The sequence below is a fragment of the Aphanomyces invadans genome (assembly GCF_000520115.1).
Source record: "Aphanomyces invadans strain NJM9701 unplaced genomic scaffold supercont1.12, whole genome shotgun sequence".
Classification (NCBI taxonomy): Eukaryota; Oomycota; class Saprolegniomycetes; order Saprolegniales; family Verrucalvaceae; genus Aphanomyces; species Aphanomyces invadans.
In genome coordinates, this window is record NW_008580157.1 from 134,862 (window position 1) to 154,008 (window position 19,147).

General features: G+C 53.4%; 6 protein-coding genes across 11 annotated transcripts; 3 read left to right on the top strand and 3 right to left on the bottom strand.

The window, feature by feature from the left end:
- The first annotated feature begins 147 nt into the window (after positions 1–147).
- Positions 148–3,930, top strand: H310_06562 (CAMK protein kinase). The gene is made up of 18 exons (XM_008871675.1): positions 148–524; positions 568–666; positions 716–825; positions 872–1,126; positions 1,167–1,215; positions 1,260–1,331; positions 1,377–1,796; positions 1,839–1,937; positions 1,985–2,091; positions 2,138–2,392; positions 2,444–2,486; positions 2,530–2,901; positions 2,948–3,046; positions 3,097–3,191; positions 3,236–3,505; positions 3,555–3,606; positions 3,657–3,740; positions 3,790–3,930. Exons 1-18 carry the CDS (start codon positions 240–242, stop codon positions 3,853–3,855), a joined length of 2,832 nt encoding a protein of 943 aa, XP_008869897.1. The 5' UTR covers positions 148–239; the 3' UTR covers positions 3,856–3,930.
- H310_06563 lies at positions 3,735–5,591 on the bottom strand. 2 transcript variants are annotated; one of them, XM_008871677.1, is made up of 8 exons: positions 5,217–5,591; positions 5,059–5,172; positions 4,914–5,012; positions 4,749–4,867; positions 4,452–4,697; positions 4,357–4,408; positions 4,218–4,307; positions 3,735–4,161 (listed from the first exon to the last, which is right to left on the bottom strand). In XM_008871677.1, the coding sequence occupies exons 1-8, from the start codon at positions 5,562–5,564 to the stop codon at positions 3,940–3,942; spliced, it is 1,290 nt and encodes a 429-aa protein (XP_008869899.1). In that variant the 5' UTR covers positions 5,565–5,591; the 3' UTR covers positions 3,735–3,939. The 2 variants fall into 2 exon arrangements, with proteins under 2 accessions (XP_008869899.1, XP_008869898.1); XM_008871676.1 differs by having other exon boundaries at positions 3,735–4,174.
- Positions 5,592–5,910: 319 nt separating this feature from the next.
- Positions 5,911–7,197, top strand: H310_06564 (CAMK/CAMK1 protein kinase). The gene is made up of 2 exons (XM_008871678.1): positions 5,911–6,528; positions 6,578–7,197. The coding sequence occupies exons 1-2, from the start codon at positions 5,941–5,943 to the stop codon at positions 7,139–7,141; spliced, it is 1,152 nt and encodes a 383-aa protein (XP_008869900.1). The 5' UTR covers positions 5,911–5,940; the 3' UTR covers positions 7,142–7,197.
- An 817-nt stretch (positions 7,198–8,014) lies between these two features.
- On the top strand, positions 8,015–9,475 carry H310_06565 (CAMK/CAMK1 protein kinase). Its single transcript, XM_008871679.1, has 5 exons — positions 8,015–8,485; positions 8,541–8,639; positions 8,688–8,800; positions 8,854–9,157; positions 9,211–9,475. The coding sequence occupies exons 1-5, from the start codon at positions 8,051–8,053 to the stop codon at positions 9,358–9,360; spliced, it is 1,101 nt and encodes a 366-aa protein (XP_008869901.1). The 5' UTR covers positions 8,015–8,050; the 3' UTR covers positions 9,361–9,475.
- H310_06566 (hypothetical protein) lies at positions 9,358–16,050 on the bottom strand. Of its 5 annotated transcripts, XM_008871681.1 has the most exons (27): positions 15,908–16,044; positions 15,795–15,860; positions 15,662–15,729; positions 15,503–15,614; positions 15,372–15,459; positions 15,270–15,327; positions 15,175–15,219; positions 14,923–15,128; positions 14,414–14,859; positions 14,160–14,357; positions 13,764–14,104; positions 13,467–13,702; positions 13,269–13,420; positions 13,087–13,212; positions 12,855–13,037; positions 12,646–12,815; positions 12,310–12,597; positions 11,916–12,232; positions 11,813–11,870; positions 11,666–11,766; positions 11,519–11,617; positions 10,798–11,475; positions 10,646–10,755; positions 10,361–10,597; positions 10,045–10,311; positions 9,809–9,973; positions 9,358–9,748 (listed from the first exon to the last, which is right to left on the bottom strand). In XM_008871681.1, exons 1-27 carry the CDS (start codon positions 16,013–16,015, stop codon positions 9,392–9,394), a joined length of 5,280 nt encoding a protein of 1,759 aa, XP_008869903.1. In that variant the 5' UTR covers positions 16,016–16,044; the 3' UTR covers positions 9,358–9,391. The 5 variants fall into 5 exon arrangements, with proteins under 5 accessions (XP_008869903.1, XP_008869904.1, XP_008869906.1 ...); XM_008871682.1 differs by having other exon boundaries at positions 9,358–9,973; positions 15,908–16,050; XM_008871684.1 differs by having other exon boundaries at positions 9,809–10,311.
- Positions 16,051–16,536: 486 nt separating this feature from the next.
- Positions 16,537–18,415, bottom strand: H310_06567 (hypothetical protein). The gene is made up of 6 exons (XM_008871685.1): positions 18,278–18,415; positions 18,023–18,228; positions 17,801–17,975; positions 17,373–17,753; positions 17,232–17,320; positions 16,537–17,179 (listed from the first exon to the last, which is right to left on the bottom strand). The coding sequence occupies exons 1-6, from the start codon at positions 18,395–18,397 to the stop codon at positions 16,714–16,716; spliced, it is 1,437 nt and encodes a 478-aa protein (XP_008869907.1). The 5' UTR covers positions 18,398–18,415; the 3' UTR covers positions 16,537–16,713.
- Between the last annotated feature and the right edge of the window lie 732 nt (positions 18,416–19,147).

Below are 19,147 nucleotides of genomic sequence, written 5' to 3' on the forward strand. Positions count from 1 at the left end.
TCGAATTATTCATCGATTCAACTGTGATGAAGAACAGTTGGCGGTAGTACATACTAGTAGTATGTATAATCTGTTGGGTCAAATAACGTTTAATGTGAAAAACCTGTTTTGCAATTTAACTCAACTCATGGTGCATTTGAAGTTGCCCTGATCGTCCCTTTTTTCGAATCACTCGAATCCACAAGGCAGCGCGGCCTCGTCCGTCATTCTTGCGCTTAGCACAATCGTCAGGTTACGTCATGGACGAGTATGTTGTTGAGGATATTATATCGAAGGAGGCCGCTGTGATCGTGTGTCGAGTGCTGCACAAATCCACCTCCCGACGGTTTGCAATGAAGATCTTTGACACAGCCGTGATGGGCCTCCACCGCCATGCGTCATTGCGGGTGGAGTTGAACACGTTGCTTCCAAACAAGCACCCGAATGTTGTGAACGTTCACGACGTAAACGTTGAAGATGGCTTGTGCTACGTTGTGTGCGACCTGGAAGAAGGCAACGACCTGTTTGACGTTCTTGTCAAGAAGGTATGTTGCATTCTATTGCGTGTCGATGAACCATCTCCCCCAGGGACGGTTTTCGGAAACGGAAGCGAAGGCGTTGATGAAAGTGCTTCTGGAAACCGTTGGTGCATGCCATGCATTGGGAATGGTACATCGCAACCTCAAAGTAAGGAGTAGAATACCTTCCATGAACGATAAACTGATTTTCCTTGCAGCCAGAGAGCGTGCGAATGCCTTCAGAAGATCCGGCATCGTTGATGCTGTCCAACTTTAGTTTGTGCTCCTCCATCGATGCCGAGATGACCACAGTTTGCGGTTCACCAGAGTACGTGTCAGTTGACGATCAAAGAATCGGGATTAATATGGACCAGCTACATGGCTCCAGAAGTTTTGGCTAACTTGCATGGAAAGCACCTCTACGGAAAAGAAGTTGACGTTTGGTCGCTCGGGGTGATGGCGTACGTCCTTCTCAGCGGAACGTTTCCATTTGCAGGAAGCACTCAAGTCGACTTGTTCAAGGCTATACAGACTGGAAAGGTTGATGTCTCATCGGGGACATGGACAAGCATATCACTCGATGCAAAGAACTTCGTGTCGGAGATGCTGATTGTAGATCCGACCCAAAGGTGAGCTCCGTATGAATACCTACATTCACCGGAACACCAGAGCTACAATCGACCTCCTCTTGCTACATCCATGGATAAATCCGCTCCAGGTGTCGTTTTCGTTGGCTATAAAGGTCACAAACGATCGTGGTAGGACCTTGCGAGCGCTTCGACAGAGTCCAAAGGAGTGCATGCACTTCGCAAGTTCAAAGCAGCCGCAATGACGGTATGTCGCGGCACTATTCATTACGTTCACCTCACATGACTGCAGGTTCAAGCAGCAGTGGCGTTAAAGACGCACTTTTGCGCTCCAAGGACCTCGCCGCCATCCATATCTGTGAGCGAGAAAAAAACGGTAGAAGTCACGCGAAAGGAGCAGCTGACGATCGACACGTTCCTGCTCGACTATGACATCCACAAAGAAGTCTTGTCGGAAGGGAAATTTTCCATCACCAGGAGAGGCACATTCAAACCGTCTGGAAAGGACGTCGAGATGACGTTTTACTCGAAGGCATTGATGGAATTCGACGACGAGATCGAGCTGAACACGATGATTGACGTGCTGAGGCACATGGGACACCACGACCACATTGTCCACGTGCATGATTTCTACACAGACAGTGACGAATATTGTCTTGTCATGGATGCGGTAGACGGGACCAAGGACCTCTTCGACCACGTCGTCGACAAAGTACGTACATGCATGGAGACCAACCGGCTAATTAGGGAACAGGGCTGTTCAGACGAGCGCGAGGCACGACACATGATGACGTGCCTGTTGAAGGCGGTGGCGCATTGCCACAGACTGGGAATCGTCCACCGCAACATCAAGGTACTGAACGATATTCTATTTCGTGTTTTTGTTTCAACTCGTCGTAGCTGGAGAGCATCATGATTGCAGACACGTTGAATGCTGTCAAACTGTCGAACTTTGGAATGGCGGCGCGAATCGACACCGATTTAACCGTTGTGTGTGGCTCCCACGAGTAAGATCACGTGACGTTTGGATGGGACAGATGTAATCCTCTCTAGTTACATCGCACCGGAAATCCTCGAGAACATCGACGGTCCTTGCCCTTATGGCATCCAAGTGGACATTTGGAGTTTGGGCGTGCTGTTGTTTGTACTTCTCGGCGGATATCTGCCATTCCATGGCAACAGCCAGGATGATTTGTATCGAGCGATCAAGATTGGCCGCTTTGAATTCGACGAGCCATATTGGGAAGGAATTTCGAGTGCGGCTCAGGATATCATTTCAAAAATGCTCGTCACCGATCCCCAGAAACGGTACTTCCAGTCATTCATGATCAACATTGGCTTGACAGCAACACACGTCAGGAGCAGCGCATTTGATTTACTCCTGCATCCCTGGATACTTGACGTAAGTGCCGACTTGAAGCCTTTATTCTGACTATTCCAATCAGGTGACCTCTCCACCCGTGGGTGATGCTGTCTCCAGGTCAAGCGCCATTCGAAAATTCAAGACTGCTGCACTGTCTGTCAAAGCTGCCGTATCGTTCAAAATGTCGACAACGTTTGCATCCAAGTACACAGCATTGAACACAACAACCTGTGTTTGCAACGAATCTGGTGAACTTTATCGCATGGCGCGACACGCCAAGGCAAAGTTGAGCCGAGAACGAGTCCGATGCTTCCTAGCCCACGCAGCAAAAGTAAAGACACTGAAACACCCGCACGTTGTTCGCATCCACGACATCTTCAACGACAGCGACGCGGTGTACGTCGTGGAGGATCGCGTTACTGGCGGTGAATTGTTTGACCGTATCGTACAGAAGGTACGTGAGGTTGCCTGCAGCTCCTTGGCAACGTCGCGATGTACAGGATGGATACAACGAAGTCGAGGCCGTACAGTTGATCACGGATTTGCTGCATGTCGTGGATTACTGCCACCGTATGGGAGTTCCGCACTCGAATCTCAAGGTACGACCGCTTCATGACGTCCTTGACTTCTTACAATACCGGCCAACAAGGCTGAAAACATTTGGCTCGAAAGCCCACAAGACGACTCGCCGATCAAGCTGGCGAATTTCGGTCAAACCTACCAAGAATTGACCGCCTCCATCGAGTACGTCCATGCGATGTCGAGTCGTTCTAAACGCCGTCCTGTAGCTACGCGGCTCCCGAGGTCATCTCGCTACTCTGTGGTGTGAACGATGGCGAGAAAAGATTTTACAACAAACCTGCCGACGTATGGAGCATCGGTGTGATCGCCTACGTGCTTTTGTGTGGCTATTTGCCCTTTCAAGGCCACAATCGCTTCGCGTTGTTCAAGAACATCAAGCGAGGCAAGTTTGAATTCGAATCGCCGTATTGGGACTACATTTCGAAACCTGCCAAAGCCTTTATTTCCCAAGCACTAGCTGTAAATGCAAACACCAGGTGCAGTGAGTGGATTGACTCACCCACAAGGCATTTCACACAGTGCTAGACCAACGGTCACCGACCTCCTCCAACACGCCTGGATCACGGATATACACGAGGTAATCCACTGTCCTCTTGGGCTTCCGAACTAAAACCATGTCATGTACAGGGTCCTTGTGTTTCCCTGACCAGCACCGTGGACAACTTGACCGCATTCAACGCGCGAAAGAAGCTCAAGGCAGTCATGGCCTTGGTAGACTGTATACGGCACCTGACATTGACTCACTCAAATTTGCATCTAGGTCAAAGCATCGTTGACGCTGCAAAAGTCGGAAGAACGGGTCGTGAGCGACATTGTTGCAGCCTGACAAAAGTACGGCAAGTCTTGACCGAATACGATCCCCAGTCTCTCGATAATTACAACCATTCATCTTCGTTGCTGATGTCAGCGCTCACGGCTGTGAACTCGGACGACCACCCATCCCTCGGATCGATGGCATCTCGCGTAAAATGATACGATTCAAACACACTGGACGAGATGGACGCCGCTGGCGACGACAGATCCGAATCGACTTCCCACTCGTCGTCCACAACGCTTGTTGTCTTGGCATCGGTCGATTCCTCGTGGCGCGCGGGCAAACTTTGTGGTGTGCTCGGTCGCTTGTGCAGAGCCACTGCCAGTTGAACCTTGCATGACTCGTTGAGCGCCCCAAGCAGTCGTAGTTCGTACCGTGTTGATAGCCCGCTTCAGTGTGTTTCGAGCATGGAACGTCCTCAGGTTTGCTAATGCATGCGATAGCGTGAGGGACGTCGGGTCGTCCTGCTAAAGCAATTTGCATGAGTCATCGTCGAAAAAAAAAGTTTTGTACATCGTTTTCGTCTCGCAGCCACTCGTGCTTGAGTAGTTGGTCCGCCGTCGCTCTGCATTGGTCGTGAGGAACGTGCAACGACTACACGTTCGTACCGCTTGGACGGATCCACTTGGAGCATGAGCGATATCAAGTGCTTGGCTTCGTTCGACACGTGCTTCCAGTAGTACGGATCATATTGGTACGACCCGGCTTTGATTTTGTCGTACAGGACCGCCACGTTCTCGTCATAAAACGGTGGGCACCCCGAGAGCAACATGAACGTAATGACGCCGATGCTCCAGATATCGCATTCTTTGCCGTACGGTGTCCCAATCTTGAGTATCTCCGGTGCCAAGTACCTACAGCGTCCGCTGGATTCAGTCGTTGATGGGGCGAGGGTTTGTCATTACAAGGGACTGCCACAGCGCGTGACCATGCTGCTCGTGTTGTGATGCAATGTAGCGAGCCCAAAGTCGCCCAGTTTTACGGACGCGTCGTCGTAGATGCTGGTGAGGAGGATATTTTCAGGCTACAAGGTCGTTTGGTGGCCCGTTTGCGACACTTGTCGTGCATACCTTCAAGTCGCGGTGGGCAATGCCTTTGTCGTGGCAGAACTTGATGGTCTCGAGAAGCGTTCGCACGACGTTCTTTGCGTCTTGCTGCGTGTAGTACGTCTACGACGCAGACACGTTGCATGAACCAGATTCATCACGATCATACCTTTTCGATAAGACGCTGAAACAATTCGCCACCTTCCATGTACTCCGTCACAATGTAATAAAAGTGCTCCTCCTCGAAGAAGTCGAAGAGCTGAATAATGTTGGGGTGTTTGAGCTGCGCAAGACGTACGTGAGTCCTCGTCGAGACGCCAATGGTACCTGTGCCAGGACGTTGACTTCTGCAGCCATCCGAGCCAGGTCCTCGCTGTCAAGTTTATCTCGCTGGATGCATTTGACAGCGTACTCGACGCCAGTAGCTTTGAGTACAGCCTTGTGAACTATGGAGTACCCACCCTTCCCAATTACGTCGCCCAACGTGTACTTGAGGTGAAAGTCCTTCGACGCGCCAACAATCGACACCTCGTTGGTCGATGGGTTCACATCAATGGAGAGTTTCACCGCAGTGTCTGCGTTTTCTGCATGGACTTGACCGTCCTCAGCGACGACAATATCATCAGTCTCGATCTCGTCGGATGCGGTGACGAGGCGACTCCCGCAGCATCCCATCGCCAGCTGCCCGATGGCTCGTTGCGATGTTTTGTTGGGGGGTTGTATCTAATATCTGATTGGTGAGAACAATTCAGATGATCCAATCATGGCACAGCTGATGTGCTAAATTAGCCAATAAGATGTGACCAGTCAATTAACTCGTTGGAGATTCAGGAAAGGCCATCGGGAGAGACTCCAAACTTGAGTCTATTCTATACAAATTTCAACTTAAAATTTGGCCTGCAGGTCGCAACGTTCTAGATTGACACAACCTTTAGTATGCATTATATAGCGCAGATCGTTCTTTCCACGGTCGTACGTCGTCGCCCCTTCTGCCCTACGGTAGGATGTCCATTGCGAATTTCGACCCGCCTGCACTACAACCGAGGACGCCATGGGCTGCGGTCGATCGAAGGGGTTGTGTCCAAGCTTTGGGCGTCACGGAGAAGGCGAAGAGGAAGCGAGTGCATCGCAGCAGCCTCCTGCAGGGCAAGAAGGCGAAGGTCTCTCGACTCCACCAGAGTCTCCACAGGCCGAGTTGCAGTCCCCAGAAGTCCAAGAACAAATGTCCGTATTGTCAACGCAACGCTTCGATGAAGTATACTCGCTGGAGAAAGACTCAATCCTTGGCGAAGGAGCATCGGCCAAGGTGTACGTCGCGACCCACCGCCGCACACGGCAACGAGTGGCCGTAAAAGTCTTTGTCAAGGCGCGGATGCGAGACTCTGAAGTCAAAGATATGTTTGAAGAAGTTCAGCTTTTGCAAGACTTAAAGCACGATCACATTCTCCAACTCCACGGTTTTTTCCACGAGCCTGCTCACTACTATATTGTCACGGACCTCTTGGAAGGCGGCGAGCTCTTTGACCGCATCATCGAAAAGGAATTCTACAGCGAAAAGGAAGCGCGCGACCTCATCAAGGTCCTCCTCACCGCCATCCAGTATATGCACAGTCTCAACATCGTGCATCGCGACCTCAAGGTAAATTATTCGTTCTGTGCCCCTTTCTCCTTTCTCATTGCAGATGTAGCCCGAGAACATTCTCCTCAAGAGCGTCTCGGACGACACGTCCATCAAAATTGCTGATTTTGGGTTTGCCAAGAAAGATGTGAATGGGGAGATGACTGAAAAGTGCGGGTCTCCGTCGTACGTTGCGCCTGAAATCCTGGCCCAGCCGAAATACGGTCGCGCCGTCGACATTTGGAGCGCAGGTGTCATCGCGTACATCTTGCTCTGCGGGTACCCTCCGTTCCAAGGGGCTACAGACGCCGAGCTGTTTGCCAACATTCAGCACGGCACCTTCGAGTTCGATTCGCCGCACTGGGACGACGTCAGTGAGTTGGCCAAGGCGTTCGTGTCGAGCATGCTCGTGATAAGCCCTGCCAAGCGCGCAACAGCCGACGAACTGCTGCAGCACCCTTGGATCACAGGCACTGTGTCGACCGTACCATTGAAGACGGTCGTGCAGGAACTCAAGCGATTCAACGCCCGTCGAAAGTTCAAGGCTGCCGTCAAAACAGTCCAGGCAACAGCGTCGCTCATGGGGCGAGCACGAAGTCGTGGATCGTCTCTAGCAGTGGACAACCGAGTGTAGCCCGATTTCAATCGATACTGTGGCACTTGTAAAAATATGGAATTCCTTGGTCACAATTTGGTCAAGACCCACGGCGACGCCGGTGAATGAGAAGACTGCGCACGCATGCTCTTCTACTACCTGAAGCCTTGTTCCATTAGATCCTGCTCCTCGATGCTGCACCGGCATGTCACTGCATTCTGCCTAAATTGAATACTTTCCGGGGCATTCCGTCGACTCGGATACGTGGCCACGGCGCTCGTGCCAGTGTTGGGTCAAGGCTTAGCTCTCAACATTCACATCAAGCGGTCAAAGGTGGCTCTCGGTGTGCATGGAACTTTATGGCCACGAACGAGGCATTTTGAACCGAGAAACGCCACCATCCTGCTCTATCACTACTGTGGCAAAATTCGTGATCTCTGATCTCGTATCTCGTCGCCCTTGCTTCCATCGCAATATCATCAAGCTTAGCCAAAAGGACACTTTGTACGTACAGCTTCGGCCGACCGCTTCAACGTACCAAGACACGAAGGACCACTGCAAGGCTCAGGGGGTGCAAGCTGCTTTGACGACCTTCTCGACACCACAGAAGCGTTTTGTTCGTCAACACTGGTGCCAGTCGCCTTCCAACAACCCAAACCCAACGGCCGTGTGTAGACCAAGCCGCGCGATGTAGCTTCCCGACACACCTGCGCCCCCAACTCTGAAATGGCCTATTGCCCCGACCGCCGATCACTCCATCAATAGACGAGAAGCCGAGCCGAATCTCGATTGTCTCGTGCTGATCGTGGCTACAACGATCGCTGGCGGTGGGGAACGTGCCGCGCGCGTGGTGCGATAGTGATAACCGGATTTTGTTCGGATAAAGTCAGCACGCGTCGTTGTTTGCAATTCGCACCTTCCTGTCGTCGGCTTGGCAGCGCGATCGGCATGGGATGCAGCTTCTCTCTATGCCCAGGCCCCCAAGCGGCAAAGGATGATGAGTCCATTTTACATGACATGAGCGCCAAGCAGTCCACCCCCTACGTACCTGTCGTGGCGCCTGTCCACGTAACAGCGACGGCGGCACTCCCATGCTTTCGCGACAAGTATGTTCTTGGTGGGACGTTGGGAGAGGGAAGTTACGCTATCGTGAAGAAGGCCCGCAACAAAGAGACGGGTGAGTCGTATGCTGTCAAGGTCTTCAAGAAGGAAGGACTGTCGGAACAGGACGAACGGGATATTCAGACCGAAGTCGCCATCTTGGGCCGCCTCAACCACCCTAACGTGTTGAATTTGGTCGACTTCTTCTCGGAACCCAAGTACTATTACATTGTAACAGACTTGTGCGAAGGTGGCGAACTATTTGATCGAATATCTCAATTGGTGCGGTGATTCGTTTCACGACACTCTTCGTCCTCACGTCGTCGCCTTGTCGCAGTCCTACTACACTGAAAAGGAGGCGCGGGACCTCGTCAAGGTTTTGCTCACTGCCATTGACTACTGTCACGATCATGGCGTCGTTCATCGCGATTTAAAGGTCTGTGTTCTGCTGCATCGCTCCTTCCATGACTACATTGTTTGGTAGCCCGAGAACATCTTGATGATTAACAAGACAGACAACGCTTCCATCAAGATCGCGGACTTTGGGTTTGCCAAAGAAGCGCTGAATGGTCTGACGACCACTTGCGGGTCTCCCGAGTATGCCTTTGCTTGGATTTACCATCCAATTGACAACAGCATGCACGCTCTAGATATGTTGCGCCAGAAATCATTTCTCGGTCGGATGCCAGTCAGACGTACGGCACCCCCGTCGATATTTGGAGCATTGGCGTTATCACGTATGTTCTCTTGGGCGGGTACACCCCGTTCCACGACGAGAACCAGAACGTGTTATTCGACAACATTTGCCATGGCCAGTTCTACTTTTACTCGCCTGACTGGGACGAAATCTCAGACGACGCCAAGGAGTTTCTTAAATTGGCGTTGACGGTCGACCCAGCCAAGCGGCCCACCGCCAAGCAACTCCTTAAAGATCCTTGGATTGTCGACGAAAATGTGCGTGCTTTGTCGCGTCGTCGGAGGAGGAAGTCTCACGTTGCATGGCGCAGGTGTCCATCTACCAACTGTCGAGCGTCCAAGAGAAGCTGCCCATGCTCAACACGTCCAGGAACAAGTTTAAAGCAGCCGTCAACGCCACAGTGCTCGTCAACCGCTTTCGTAAGGTGTCGACGGACGAACCGAAACACGCATCGGTGTGAGGGACAAGTGGGTGGTGGGATGCCGTTCCATCTACTCCTTTGTAACATTCGATTTAAAGATCCGTTGGAACACGTGAGGCAAGTCGGTCGTGTTGAGGCAGACGTGGCCGTTTCCTTGGGGCAAATGCTTGAGGATCCGAGTCGCTTCGTCTGCCAGCGACGCAATGAAGATAGCATGCGCCGACACGGACGAATCCTTCATCAACGCTCGCGACATTTCTTGCGGCGTGATGCCATATCGATTCAAATTCGCATCGGACAACACAAACACGAACGACTCGTCGTCGCCGGCAGCGGCCTTGGCATGCTTGATGCTGTCGGCAATCGCTTCGACAGTATGGTCGCCACTGCTGCAGTACTGCGAGTGCGCGACCATTTTTTCCAAAATCTACGTGCAAAGGTATAGTTGTCAGGGTAGTAGCATCCCACCAACAGTGGCTATGTTTGCCTTGAGGCGATCTTTCTTGGTCTTGGGCGGACTGCCGAACGACACAAACGGAATCGCAGGAGAGTCTCCGCTGTGGCCCATGATGGCGTAGTCGAATTTGGTCTCGAACTCTGCAAGGCTCTCCATTAACATCAACGACGTCTCCAGCATGCGCTCCAAACGCCCGTACTCTAGACCGGTCAAGGAACCGTGCGAACGTCGATGGAGCGCGGCAAGATGCATGTGAAAAAGGATATGTCTTGAGAATTGAAGCGGTACATGCTCCCCGACAGGTCCATGACAAAGACGAGTTTCTTGGGCTGCGTTTGGATCTGGAGTGCAAATGGGTCCTTCCCGCGCTTCTTGAACACGTTGCGCTCGCCACTCAGGCCGTCCACGAGCTTCGAGTCGTCCCACTCGCCGCTCGACTGATGCTTGAGCCACCCGCGCTCGTCTGACTGCTGCTCGACGTTCTTTAGAATATGTCGCAGCTGGGACGTCTCCGCACCGACGCGATCAAAGTACTGCCATTTCAACACATCAACAACCGACCACGTGCTAGGCGTGACGAACCGTTTGGTACGTGGCAAACTCGTGGTTGGTCATGTCGATTCGTCGAAGTTGCTCCGCCAGCGCGGCGTCGGCCATGGCCTTTGCCTTTTCCCGCGCTTCTTTGGTCACTTGGTCCTTTTTCTCCTGGGAAATCTGATGGACGCGGTGGCCCTTGTCCAACCGATACGGTCCGCCTCGACCACCCAGGCCCGCCGTGTCGGAGCCACCAGTTCCGCCAGCCCACGTATTCCCACCGACCTACGACTTCCACGTGACTAAATGTACTCGTTTGGCCGACAATCCGACGTGGGGAGTGTTGTCCGGGTCTTCTTTGCCGTGCTTCGGCAGCGACGAGTCGGTCTTGGGAACAGACGTGCCGTGTGGCAGGTATTTCAACTCGAGCATGTCTCGGACACCTACGAGAGCTCGAAAAACATTCAAGGACGTTGCTCGCGCACCTTGCATCGAATGGTAGCTAAACATGGCTTTCCACGTCTCGAGATCGGCGTGAAGTGCGGCATCATCCACTTGCCACACACGAAGTTGCCCGTTTCGCTGCAAACTCAGCACGTTCTCGGTCGATGGAAGCACGGCCAAAGCGGTCACGGCCGATGCGTCGTGGGGCTTTGGGATGTGTCGAAACACCGACTTGTTCAAGTCGACAACTTCCAACAGCACGTCCGTCGCCACTACATTTGCCAACTTGTCGTTCCACCCCAGCGACTGGATCACGTTCGACTTGGCGGCCCGCGGCGACGTCAAGACGCTCTTCCGACTGCGACCGTCGGCTTGTATCACTTGCACGTATGCTTCGGGGTGGGTGAACCGATTGCTGTGCGAGTGGACAGCCTTGGAGGTCGGAATCGCCTTGCCTACGGACGAAATCTGAATCCGCTCGACGTCGGCGTCGTGAGGCGACTTGATGTGAAGCATGTGCACGTTGCCATGGGTGTCATGTACGTGCCACGTCGTGTTTGAAACCAAGTGGACGCGCTCGACATGGAAAGGCAGCGACATGGTGTGCGCTTTCATCGACGTCATCTCGATGGCTTGCACGGCATTGTGCCCCGGGATGTACCGAACAAGCAAATCGTGGTCGTCTAGCAAGCCTGACAAGACTTGGATCGACGATGTGTCTATCATCGACTGTGACGATCGCGACTCGATGCGTCGACGTACCAGACTTCCACTGAAACACCCCGTCTTGATTCGGCTTGAGACGACAAAGCGCCCTCGACTCCAACACGTTGTGCTTTGCCGACATGACCACGAGCAGATCTGCACACGACGACATTGCAAGAACGATTCTCGTTGAGGCCGTCGTACCTGCCGCAGGGACGTGCAACACCAACGAGTTGCTCCAACCCATCAAGTGGGCTTCCGACTTGCTGTAGCCATACCCTTCCAGCTCCGAGTACAAGTGCAGCCTACGGCATACGTCAGTCGGGAGATCATCGTCATTTGTCGGCGAACCTTTGGCTTGATTCTGCCCCAAAGAACGAATGCACTCCCAGTGGCTGTTTGGTCAATACTAGTACAACGATGACCTTTGTCTCGATCAGGATGGACGGCGTACCGTGGATGGATCCGTCAGGCAAGACCGCCATCGCGACGGCCGATTGTTGGGCCCACAACGGCACGTGCCAGGACGACATCTCTTCCGAGAACGTGCTCAATCGGCACGGAGTGACCGAGAACGTCCGCGACGTCGGCGGTTCGACATAAATCCGTCGCGATTTCAACGTCGACGTATCCACTCGCACGGGTTCGTGCCGCCCGCATCGCCCCAACGTCCACGTTTCCGTCACCGAGAACGTCGGAAGCGGCGAGACCGGGGCGACCGCGATGGACGGAAGCACTCGTGTGGTGGCCGACACCAGCGGAACTCCATGACTACAACGTTGTGTGTATTAATGCAACTTATGGCTACGACATCGTCACACATCGTGTCATGAACGCGTCGTACGTACCGGCCAAACACGTCGCTTAGGCGCTGGCGCAGCGACGGGTCGTATGCATCAAACGCGAGCACGTTCTCCAGCGTTTGCGATACCCCGTCCATGGGGAATGCTTCCAAGTGCTTGGCGACCGCGACCGCCTCGCGCGTCGAGTACGGGTACGCAATGGTGCCTTCCTCGACCATCCCACGCAGTTCGGAAAACGCCGCACAGAGGCGCTTGAGCACGTCTTGGGGCACACTCGGGGCATACGCTTGCAGCAGCGTGAGCTCGGACGCTGGGTCTGGGTTGTCGATGACGCTACAGCAGAATATCAACCAACATGCGGCAGAGGCAACTCGGTCGTACTGCGTCGCAAAGATGTCGCCGACTTCGCTGAAAAAGTTGTTGCCGAGAAACGGATACCCGGGACGGTTGGCCAACACCCACATGCGAAATCGAGGGTGCATCACGATGACGTTGTCGTTGGCGCTGTCCACTGGCACTTCGGTCGGGTCCACGATGCGCCGACCGTCGCCCTGCGCATCCGTCAGCATGGAACTGGGTGGTGCTCGTACCAAGAGCATTTCGCCGTCCTCAATCAGCCCCTTGAGCACACATACCACCTCGAGCGGTGCCTTGTCGGCTTCGTCCACGACCAGCGTCCGCCCAAACTTGACAGCGCGAACGAGCGGGCTGTCTTCCCACGTGATCTTTCCGCTCTCCATCGACGGCACCAGCGTCAGCGTTTGCACAGTGGTCTATCGTCTCATCAAAACGCCGAGGACAGAAAGGAACGTCTCGACGCACGTCGCGATGGAGCTGCACATATTCTCGCTCTTGGTGCATGAGCTGCAGCAGCCGGTCGACGACTTTGTTTTTCCCCACGCCTTGGTTTCCGATCAAAAGTAAATGCGGCTGACCCGATACAATATCCTAGGCTCGACACGTCATCTCTACTCGATCGAGACTACAAAAGTCGCCTTTCAAACCTGCAGCATTTGGCGCATCACGATGGCATGCTTGGGAATGGGAAAGTAGCGCGGCTGCGGGATGAGTTCGACGCGAGGGGCGTCCGATTTCACGATGTTGTACACGACATTGCCCACCGTCAGCGAGTCGGGAGTGTCGACGAATTGGATATCTACGCCGGTTCGACTCAGTGCCGCGCCAAGTGGACTCGCGCGTACCCTCGAGCTTGTCTTGTCGGGCGGCTTGCTTGATGTTGCACTTGTCGAGTAACCCTTCCATGACACTTGCGTTCGGGAGGAAGTGCATCATGGTCGTGTCTTCGACCAAGTGGCGAAGGTCGCGAGATGCCGTGCCTGGAAACGCGTCCAAGCGTCGGGCCATGCGGAGGAGTTGGCGCAGCGACAGAGACACATCGGGGTGGAGCTGCACTTCGTGCCAAAAGTCGACGAGAGTTCTACGGAGCGCGATGGCCGTGAGTTCGCCGTGCCCAGAACATGCGAGGTTGGCGTGTGTACGCGGCGATGGCTTTGGGTAGGGTGGGGCACAGGTCCGCCAGCACCTTGGTGACGTCGCGTCTTGTCAAAGTTGGGACCGCATGGAACGGAAACAACGTCAGGGTTTCGGACGTCAGCCACGGGTGCGCTGCCGTGACTTCGGCCAGCGCCACGATCCGAAACGACGGATGGACCTTCACGACCCCCCGATGTACATCCGTCACCGACGCTGCAAACTTGGTTCCGTCCACCAAATCGACCTCACGATCTTGAACGAAGCGCTGCAACGTGCTCAACGTGTCGCTACTCAGCCGATGGACTCCGTCGAGTATTGCAACGCGGCCGTGTCGCGCCGCATGGAGCTACGTCGTGGAATTGTCTAGTCGCGGCCTCTAGCCATGCTGCATGCAATTGTACCAGCGGCGACTCTTCCCACGTCGTGTTTCCATCGTTATCGGTTGCCCGTCGCTGAAACAAATCTCGCGCCGTCATGTCCTTGAACAGGGTAAAGAGCTCGGTCGAGTAGCCCAGTTTGGCGCAAAAGAGGCGGGCCAGCGCCGACTTGCCGCTTCCTTTTGGCCCGAGTACACACATGTCCGACCCGAGCGCATGATCCTACATGCCACCACCGTCCGTGACGAACGTGCGAGCAGCCATCCATGCTCCAAGACCTTGAGCATATCCAACACAACACGGTGGTGCGCGCTCGTCTCTACAAAACCAGCCACGTGCTCGTGCAACGGCAGCGCACCGGAAGCAATGGCCACTTTCCCCTTGTCCACCTGAAGCCACGTTGTCTGCGCGCCATCCGTCGTCGACCGGGTCAATACGAATGGGGCCGCCTTGGCTTGAACAGCCTTGAACGGGAAGAACGTGCGCAGGACCTTCTCGAACGTCTCGCTGTGGGCTTTCCACGACGTCAAGTGCAGCGGAAAGAGTCGCCCGAGCAGCGCGGGAACGTCCGTCGTGTTCGGGAACGTCTCGGCCATTTTGGCGCAATATTCGACCACCGACGGATTCAAGTGCGGCATTCGGTCCATCGTGCCGTCCTGGTTGTTCTCGATCACGTGCATGGCTTCCACGAGCGACACGAGTTTTTCCCCGTCTGGAATCGATGCTGCACACACATCGTTGATATCATGTCAGCCATCCATTCATGGCGAAGATGCATCTCACGTACAGCAAATCTCCAACTGCGCGCCAGGAGACAGGGGCGAGATTTGACGGGCCTGGAAGCGCGATCGAAGCGGCGGGTCCAGTGTCCGACCTGGATACGGAGGCACGGGTACGCCGAGGGCTATCACGCGGAAGGCAGGGTCGACACGCAGCAGGTTCCGAGCTTCCAGCTGAGCGGCAGTATACCCCTTTGCGAGCAACGCATCATAGCTACCGTGGGAATTATCCTTTGGATTTTTCGACTGGGTCATCAAACCTCGACGCCTGCATGAGGAACCGGCCATCGTCCAATGCCATTTCCCTGCGCCACAACGGAGTGCCACTGCGTACGGTCTACTTTTGTCGCCTTACCGGTTTTCGAGCAAGTTGTTGAGCGTAGGCAGGACATTTCGCTCGGCCTTTTCCAGACCTGTCCGCGGTCGTCATCGTTCTGGATGCGACTAGGGGGCGTACCGTCCAAGATCAATACGCGCCCGTGGATGGCAGCACGCACGGGAGCTTGATCAGCAAAGATGGCCGACCCACCGAGAATCTCGCGGCGCTACAGACCATTGGTGAGTGCGTGCGACGCAGGGCTGGCGTACTTGTTTCAAGTCGGATTCCGTTGTATCTTGCGATATCGCAACGTATTCGACCTCGCGCTGCATGATTTCGCAAAATTGAAGCGCTAAACGACGTCGCGCGGGGCCGGGAGGTCTGTGGTCTTCGGTTTACAAGTATAATAGGGCACTGTGCCCACGTACCCGATCAAAAACATGTCCTGGCCAAGGAGATCCTTCTGCAGCATCCAACGCAGATGCTCAAGCGTTTCCTACAAAGAAACGCTGTCACGACAAAGTGCTGCTCGGCGGTGTGGACGCTGTAGGGTTGACGTACTTGAGTGAAGTGCGGTTCGCCATCAGCGTTACGGTTGGCGAAGCCCTTGGGCACAAGTTGAGCCTCCTGTCATCGAAGATTAAAATCGTCGCTGCCAACACGCAGTGGCATACCTTCACCTGGCCTTGCGGCGCAGTGACACCGCCAATGCTCACATTTGAAAAGTGCTGTGCACGGCGGACGCGCCACTGACTTGGCCGCAACAAGGATTGGCGGAGCATGGCGTCGTCGTGTTGGATGTGTTCCTGTGTTGTCCCAAATGCATTCCGGATAAAGTTCCGCTTCCCGAGTACTAGTATTACTATAATGATAGTACTTCGAAGTAATACTTAAAAAAGACGTCAGACGGCATAAGAGGCCATCTCATCAGAGTGGCGATGAAAAGTTGCAGATAAACCACATGCCACGCATACATGTCAACGTGTAGCGTACAACAGCTCTGGCTGACAGTCTGGTTAAGTCGCCATGCCCATTGGTCAAGGCGGCACCGACTTTTATCGATGGACTCATTTCGAGCGGCCCTTTTTTATGGGAATTTTTTTATTGGCTGTTAATCCAGTTGATGAATTAGCCATGGGTTGAAATCACGCAAATTCCACGTTTTTACCCATAGAATAATTGCCTTTCATAGTGCGGTTTTTCCTTGATCAAGAGCTCCGTCCCTCTTCTCGTCAATGGAATATGTAAACCATATTCCCAAGGTGTATGTTGCGTCGGCAATCGTTAACGTTAGCTGATATGCCGACTGTTGGTGCATTTCTATATAAGGCAATTTTACGTGTTGTATTTTCGCACATTTCCGCGGTCTCTTCATCCGATGCGTTGGGAGGCAGTTTAAAGCGCAATAAAATCGTTTTCGTTCGGTCGAACTCCCAAGACGGGCGCGACTGGCGAGCGTCGTGGACGTAATTCGTTTAGATTACGCCTGGTGCCGCACATCCTGGGACTCGTCAAATAGGCCGCAGTCATCGACGGAAGCAACGGGTGAGTCCTTTTTGAGCTGGAGCCACCGCTGCTTTGATTCGGTGACGACAAGATGACTGGAAGTGTCATTGCCCATGCTACTGGCTGGGGGCGACGCTTGGTCCTCGACATGCAGCGTCGTGGTCTCTGCGATCGTCGTGTCGGCGAGTTTACCGCCAACTTCTTGGGCGTGGGTGCACTCGTCGTCTTCCTTCTCCTTGTCATCGTCGCTGTCGTCAACCCTCGAGAACCGCTCTGTCAGCACGCACTGTGTCTCTTCCGCCTCGTCATCGTCCACTTGAGCATCATGAACGACTTCAATTTGGTTGCCCAGTGCCGCCATGCACTCTTGCATATGACGAAAGGCTTCCCTGGCTGACGCAAACCGTGCTTTCATCACGAGCACCTCTTCCTTCGCTCCTCTGCGCGACAACCCCATCAAAAACTTGAGAAGTTTTCAATGGACGTCACTACCGATTGTGTTCCTGTTCGTGATCACTCGTCCGGTGCACCAAATCGAGCTGGTGCCCCAATTTTTGGTTGTCGATCTCCAGCTGTCGTGCCTACCCCCACCCCACCATGAGCAAAATGGTTGTGAGGTGGTGGCCATCGTACCTTTTGCGTGGCAGCCGTAGTTTTTGACAGTGCATCCTCGAGTTCGCTCTTGAGCACGTCGACAACGTTGTTCAGGCTGAGCGTCGATCGAAGGGCCGAGGCGAGTTCTTCTTGGCACTGTTTGAGCAGCTCTTTGTCCTTGAGCCAACCCAGGTCAATCTCGACGCACTTGGCTTCAGCCTGCTTGTACTTGGCTTCCAGCGCTTCGTGTTCCAGCCGCAGGTGCTCCTCCTCGACCGATTTCGCTCGAGCCTTCGTCACTTCTTCTCGCAGCTCGTCGATTTCATGCTCTCGGCGCTGCACATTCGCCAGCATTTCCTGCAGTTGCTCCTTCAGTTCTATCTCGCGGTTGCCGGCTTCGAACAGACGCTGACGCAATTCCTACAACAGTTGCATACACTTCACGCTAGATGGAATTCACGACGAACTTGGTTAGCTTTTAGCATGGACTCGGTCCCAACAACCAGTTCATCGCGCTGAGCCGATGACGACGACGCAACGCATAGCTTCTTCGCACTGCCACTCGACGATTTCGAATCTGGAGTTGGCACCGAACGCTTCCCTGCCTTCACAGGAGTTACGTTGATGGAGTGGGGTTGATTTCTATCGTAACGAGTGAGTACTACAGCAACGACGGGCGGTTGGCGCACGCAAAGTGAAATCGGAAGAACGTCGGCTCGACGTTCGGCGTGTGCAACGACGGCTTGGTGAAGTAAATCTCATCGTTGTCGAAGATCTGTCGCTCAATAGACTTGCCAACAATGTCTCCATTCACATACACGCCGTTGGAACTCATGTCCTTGAGCCACACCGTCGGGTCGTTGTTGCCAGTTCGTCGCAGTTCGATTGTGCATTGCTACCACACGAATGTGACCTCTTCAAGCATAAACCCATGCACAACACACCAACGCACTGATCCATGGCTTGGGGATGACGATATCAGCCTTGGCGCTGATGCGGCCGATGCGACACAGCGGCAAGCGAAGGTCGTACGTCCCGATCGGCCCGACCAATTGCCCCCACATTTCCTTCGCACCAAAATGCAACGCTTCAATTGGTCACCTCATATCCGGATTTGGCATGTCGTAGTGATTCTACTACTAGCTAGGGAACATATACTACTAGTACTAGTATTTGGTTTTTCGAGTATTTTTCTCAAATATTTTGTCAGTACTCCAGGTCATGAGACATTCCACTCGAAACTTACTGCAAGCGATGCACCAAGGTGCTTTGTGAGGGAAACTTCGGTTCAATTAGCTTAAGCATACCTCAATGCCCAGCGCAAACTTGTGGCCTCGCAACGACCGCCTTTTCGACAGTCATGACTGCCGCCACACAAGGACTTATGCTGGCAATTTAAAAAGTGGACAAAGTACGTTCTCGAGGTATGATAAATTAACATTAACATCAATTCATACTAATACTACTTGTAAATGTAAAGTTCTGCACATTTCGCTGATTTTCTGTTTATACTGCCAGCTGGAAGATCGCAGGGGTACTTTTTCAAGGAAGTAGGGTTATAGGTTAAGCAACAATAAAACCTCAATTTGAGGTACAAAACCTTAGGCCGTGTTCGCGGAAAAACACTGACAGTGGCGGGCGTCATCGAGGGGACTTTTACTCCTTCATGTGAAAAAAATATGCTATGATAGACTTGGAATACGTCAATCGAATCTGCATCGCGCGCTGGTTCGAACCGTGCAATCAAATGATCCTGAAACACAATACCTTGCAAAATATTCTACTCCAAAGTTGTGAATGAATGACGAACGTGC

Excerpts from the sequence above, each read along its gene's own strand:
- H310_06565 (XM_008871679.1), top strand. The coding sequence starts at position 8,051 with ATGGGATGCAGCTTCTCTCTATGCCCAGGCCCCCAAGCGGCAAAGGAT. Across the intron at positions 8,486-8,540 it reads TTGATCGAATATCTCAATTG|TCCTACTACACTGAAAAGGA; the intron begins GTGCGGTGATTC and ends GCCTTGTCGCAG. Across the intron at positions 8,801-8,853 it reads ACCACTTGCGGGTCTCCCGA|ATATGTTGCGCCAGAAATCA; the intron begins GTATGCCTTTGC and ends TGCACGCTCTAG.
- H310_06567 (XM_008871685.1), bottom strand. The coding sequence starts at position 18,397 with ATGTGGGGGCAATTGGTCGGGCCGATCGGGACGTACGACCTTCGCTTG. Across the intron at positions 17,976-18,022 it reads TTCTTCCGATTTCACTTTGC|AAATCAACCCCACTCCATCA; the intron begins GTGCGCCAACCG and ends TCGTTACGATAG. Across the intron at positions 17,180-17,231 it reads CACGAACAGGAACACAATCG|AGGAGCGAAGGAAGAGGTGC; the intron begins GTAGTGACGTCC and ends GTTGTCGCGCAG.
- H310_06566 (XM_008871680.1), bottom strand. The coding sequence starts at position 16,015 with ATGCTCCGCCAATCCTTGTTGCGGCCAAGTCAGTGGCGCGTCCGCCGT. Across the intron at positions 15,615-15,661 it reads CAGGACATGTTTTTGATCGG|ACCTCCCGGCCCCGCGCGAC; the intron begins GTACGTGGGCAC and ends CGAAGACCACAG. Across the intron at positions 13,038-13,086 it reads ATGTGCAGCTCCATCGCGAC|ACCACTGTGCAAACGCTGAC; the intron begins GTGCGTCGAGAC and ends ATGAGACGATAG.
- H310_06564 (XM_008871678.1), top strand. The coding sequence starts at position 5,941 with ATGGGCTGCGGTCGATCGAAGGGGTTGTGTCCAAGCTTTGGGCGTCAC. Across the intron at positions 6,529-6,577 it reads TCGTGCATCGCGACCTCAAG|CCCGAGAACATTCTCCTCAA; the intron begins GTAAATTATTCG and ends TTGCAGATGTAG.
- H310_06562 (XM_008871675.1), top strand. The coding sequence starts at position 240 with ATGGACGAGTATGTTGTTGAGGATATTATATCGAAGGAGGCCGCTGTG. Across the intron at positions 826-871 it reads ACAGTTTGCGGTTCACCAGA|CTACATGGCTCCAGAAGTTT; the intron begins GTACGTGTCAGT and ends AATATGGACCAG. Across the intron at positions 3,047-3,096 it reads TTCCGCACTCGAATCTCAAG|GCTGAAAACATTTGGCTCGA; the intron begins GTACGACCGCTT and ends CCGGCCAACAAG.
- H310_06563 (XM_008871676.1), bottom strand. The coding sequence starts at position 5,564 with ATGGGATGCTGCGGGAGTCGCCTCGTCACCGCATCCGACGAGATCGAG. Across the intron at positions 4,409-4,451 it reads CAAGTGGATCCGTCCAAGCG|AGCGACGGCGGACCAACTAC; the intron begins GTACGAACGTGT and ends CGACCAATGCAG. Across the intron at positions 4,308-4,356 it reads GGCTGCGAGACGAAAACGAT|GACGACCCGACGTCCCTCAC; the intron begins GTACAAAACTTT and ends TTGCTTTAGCAG.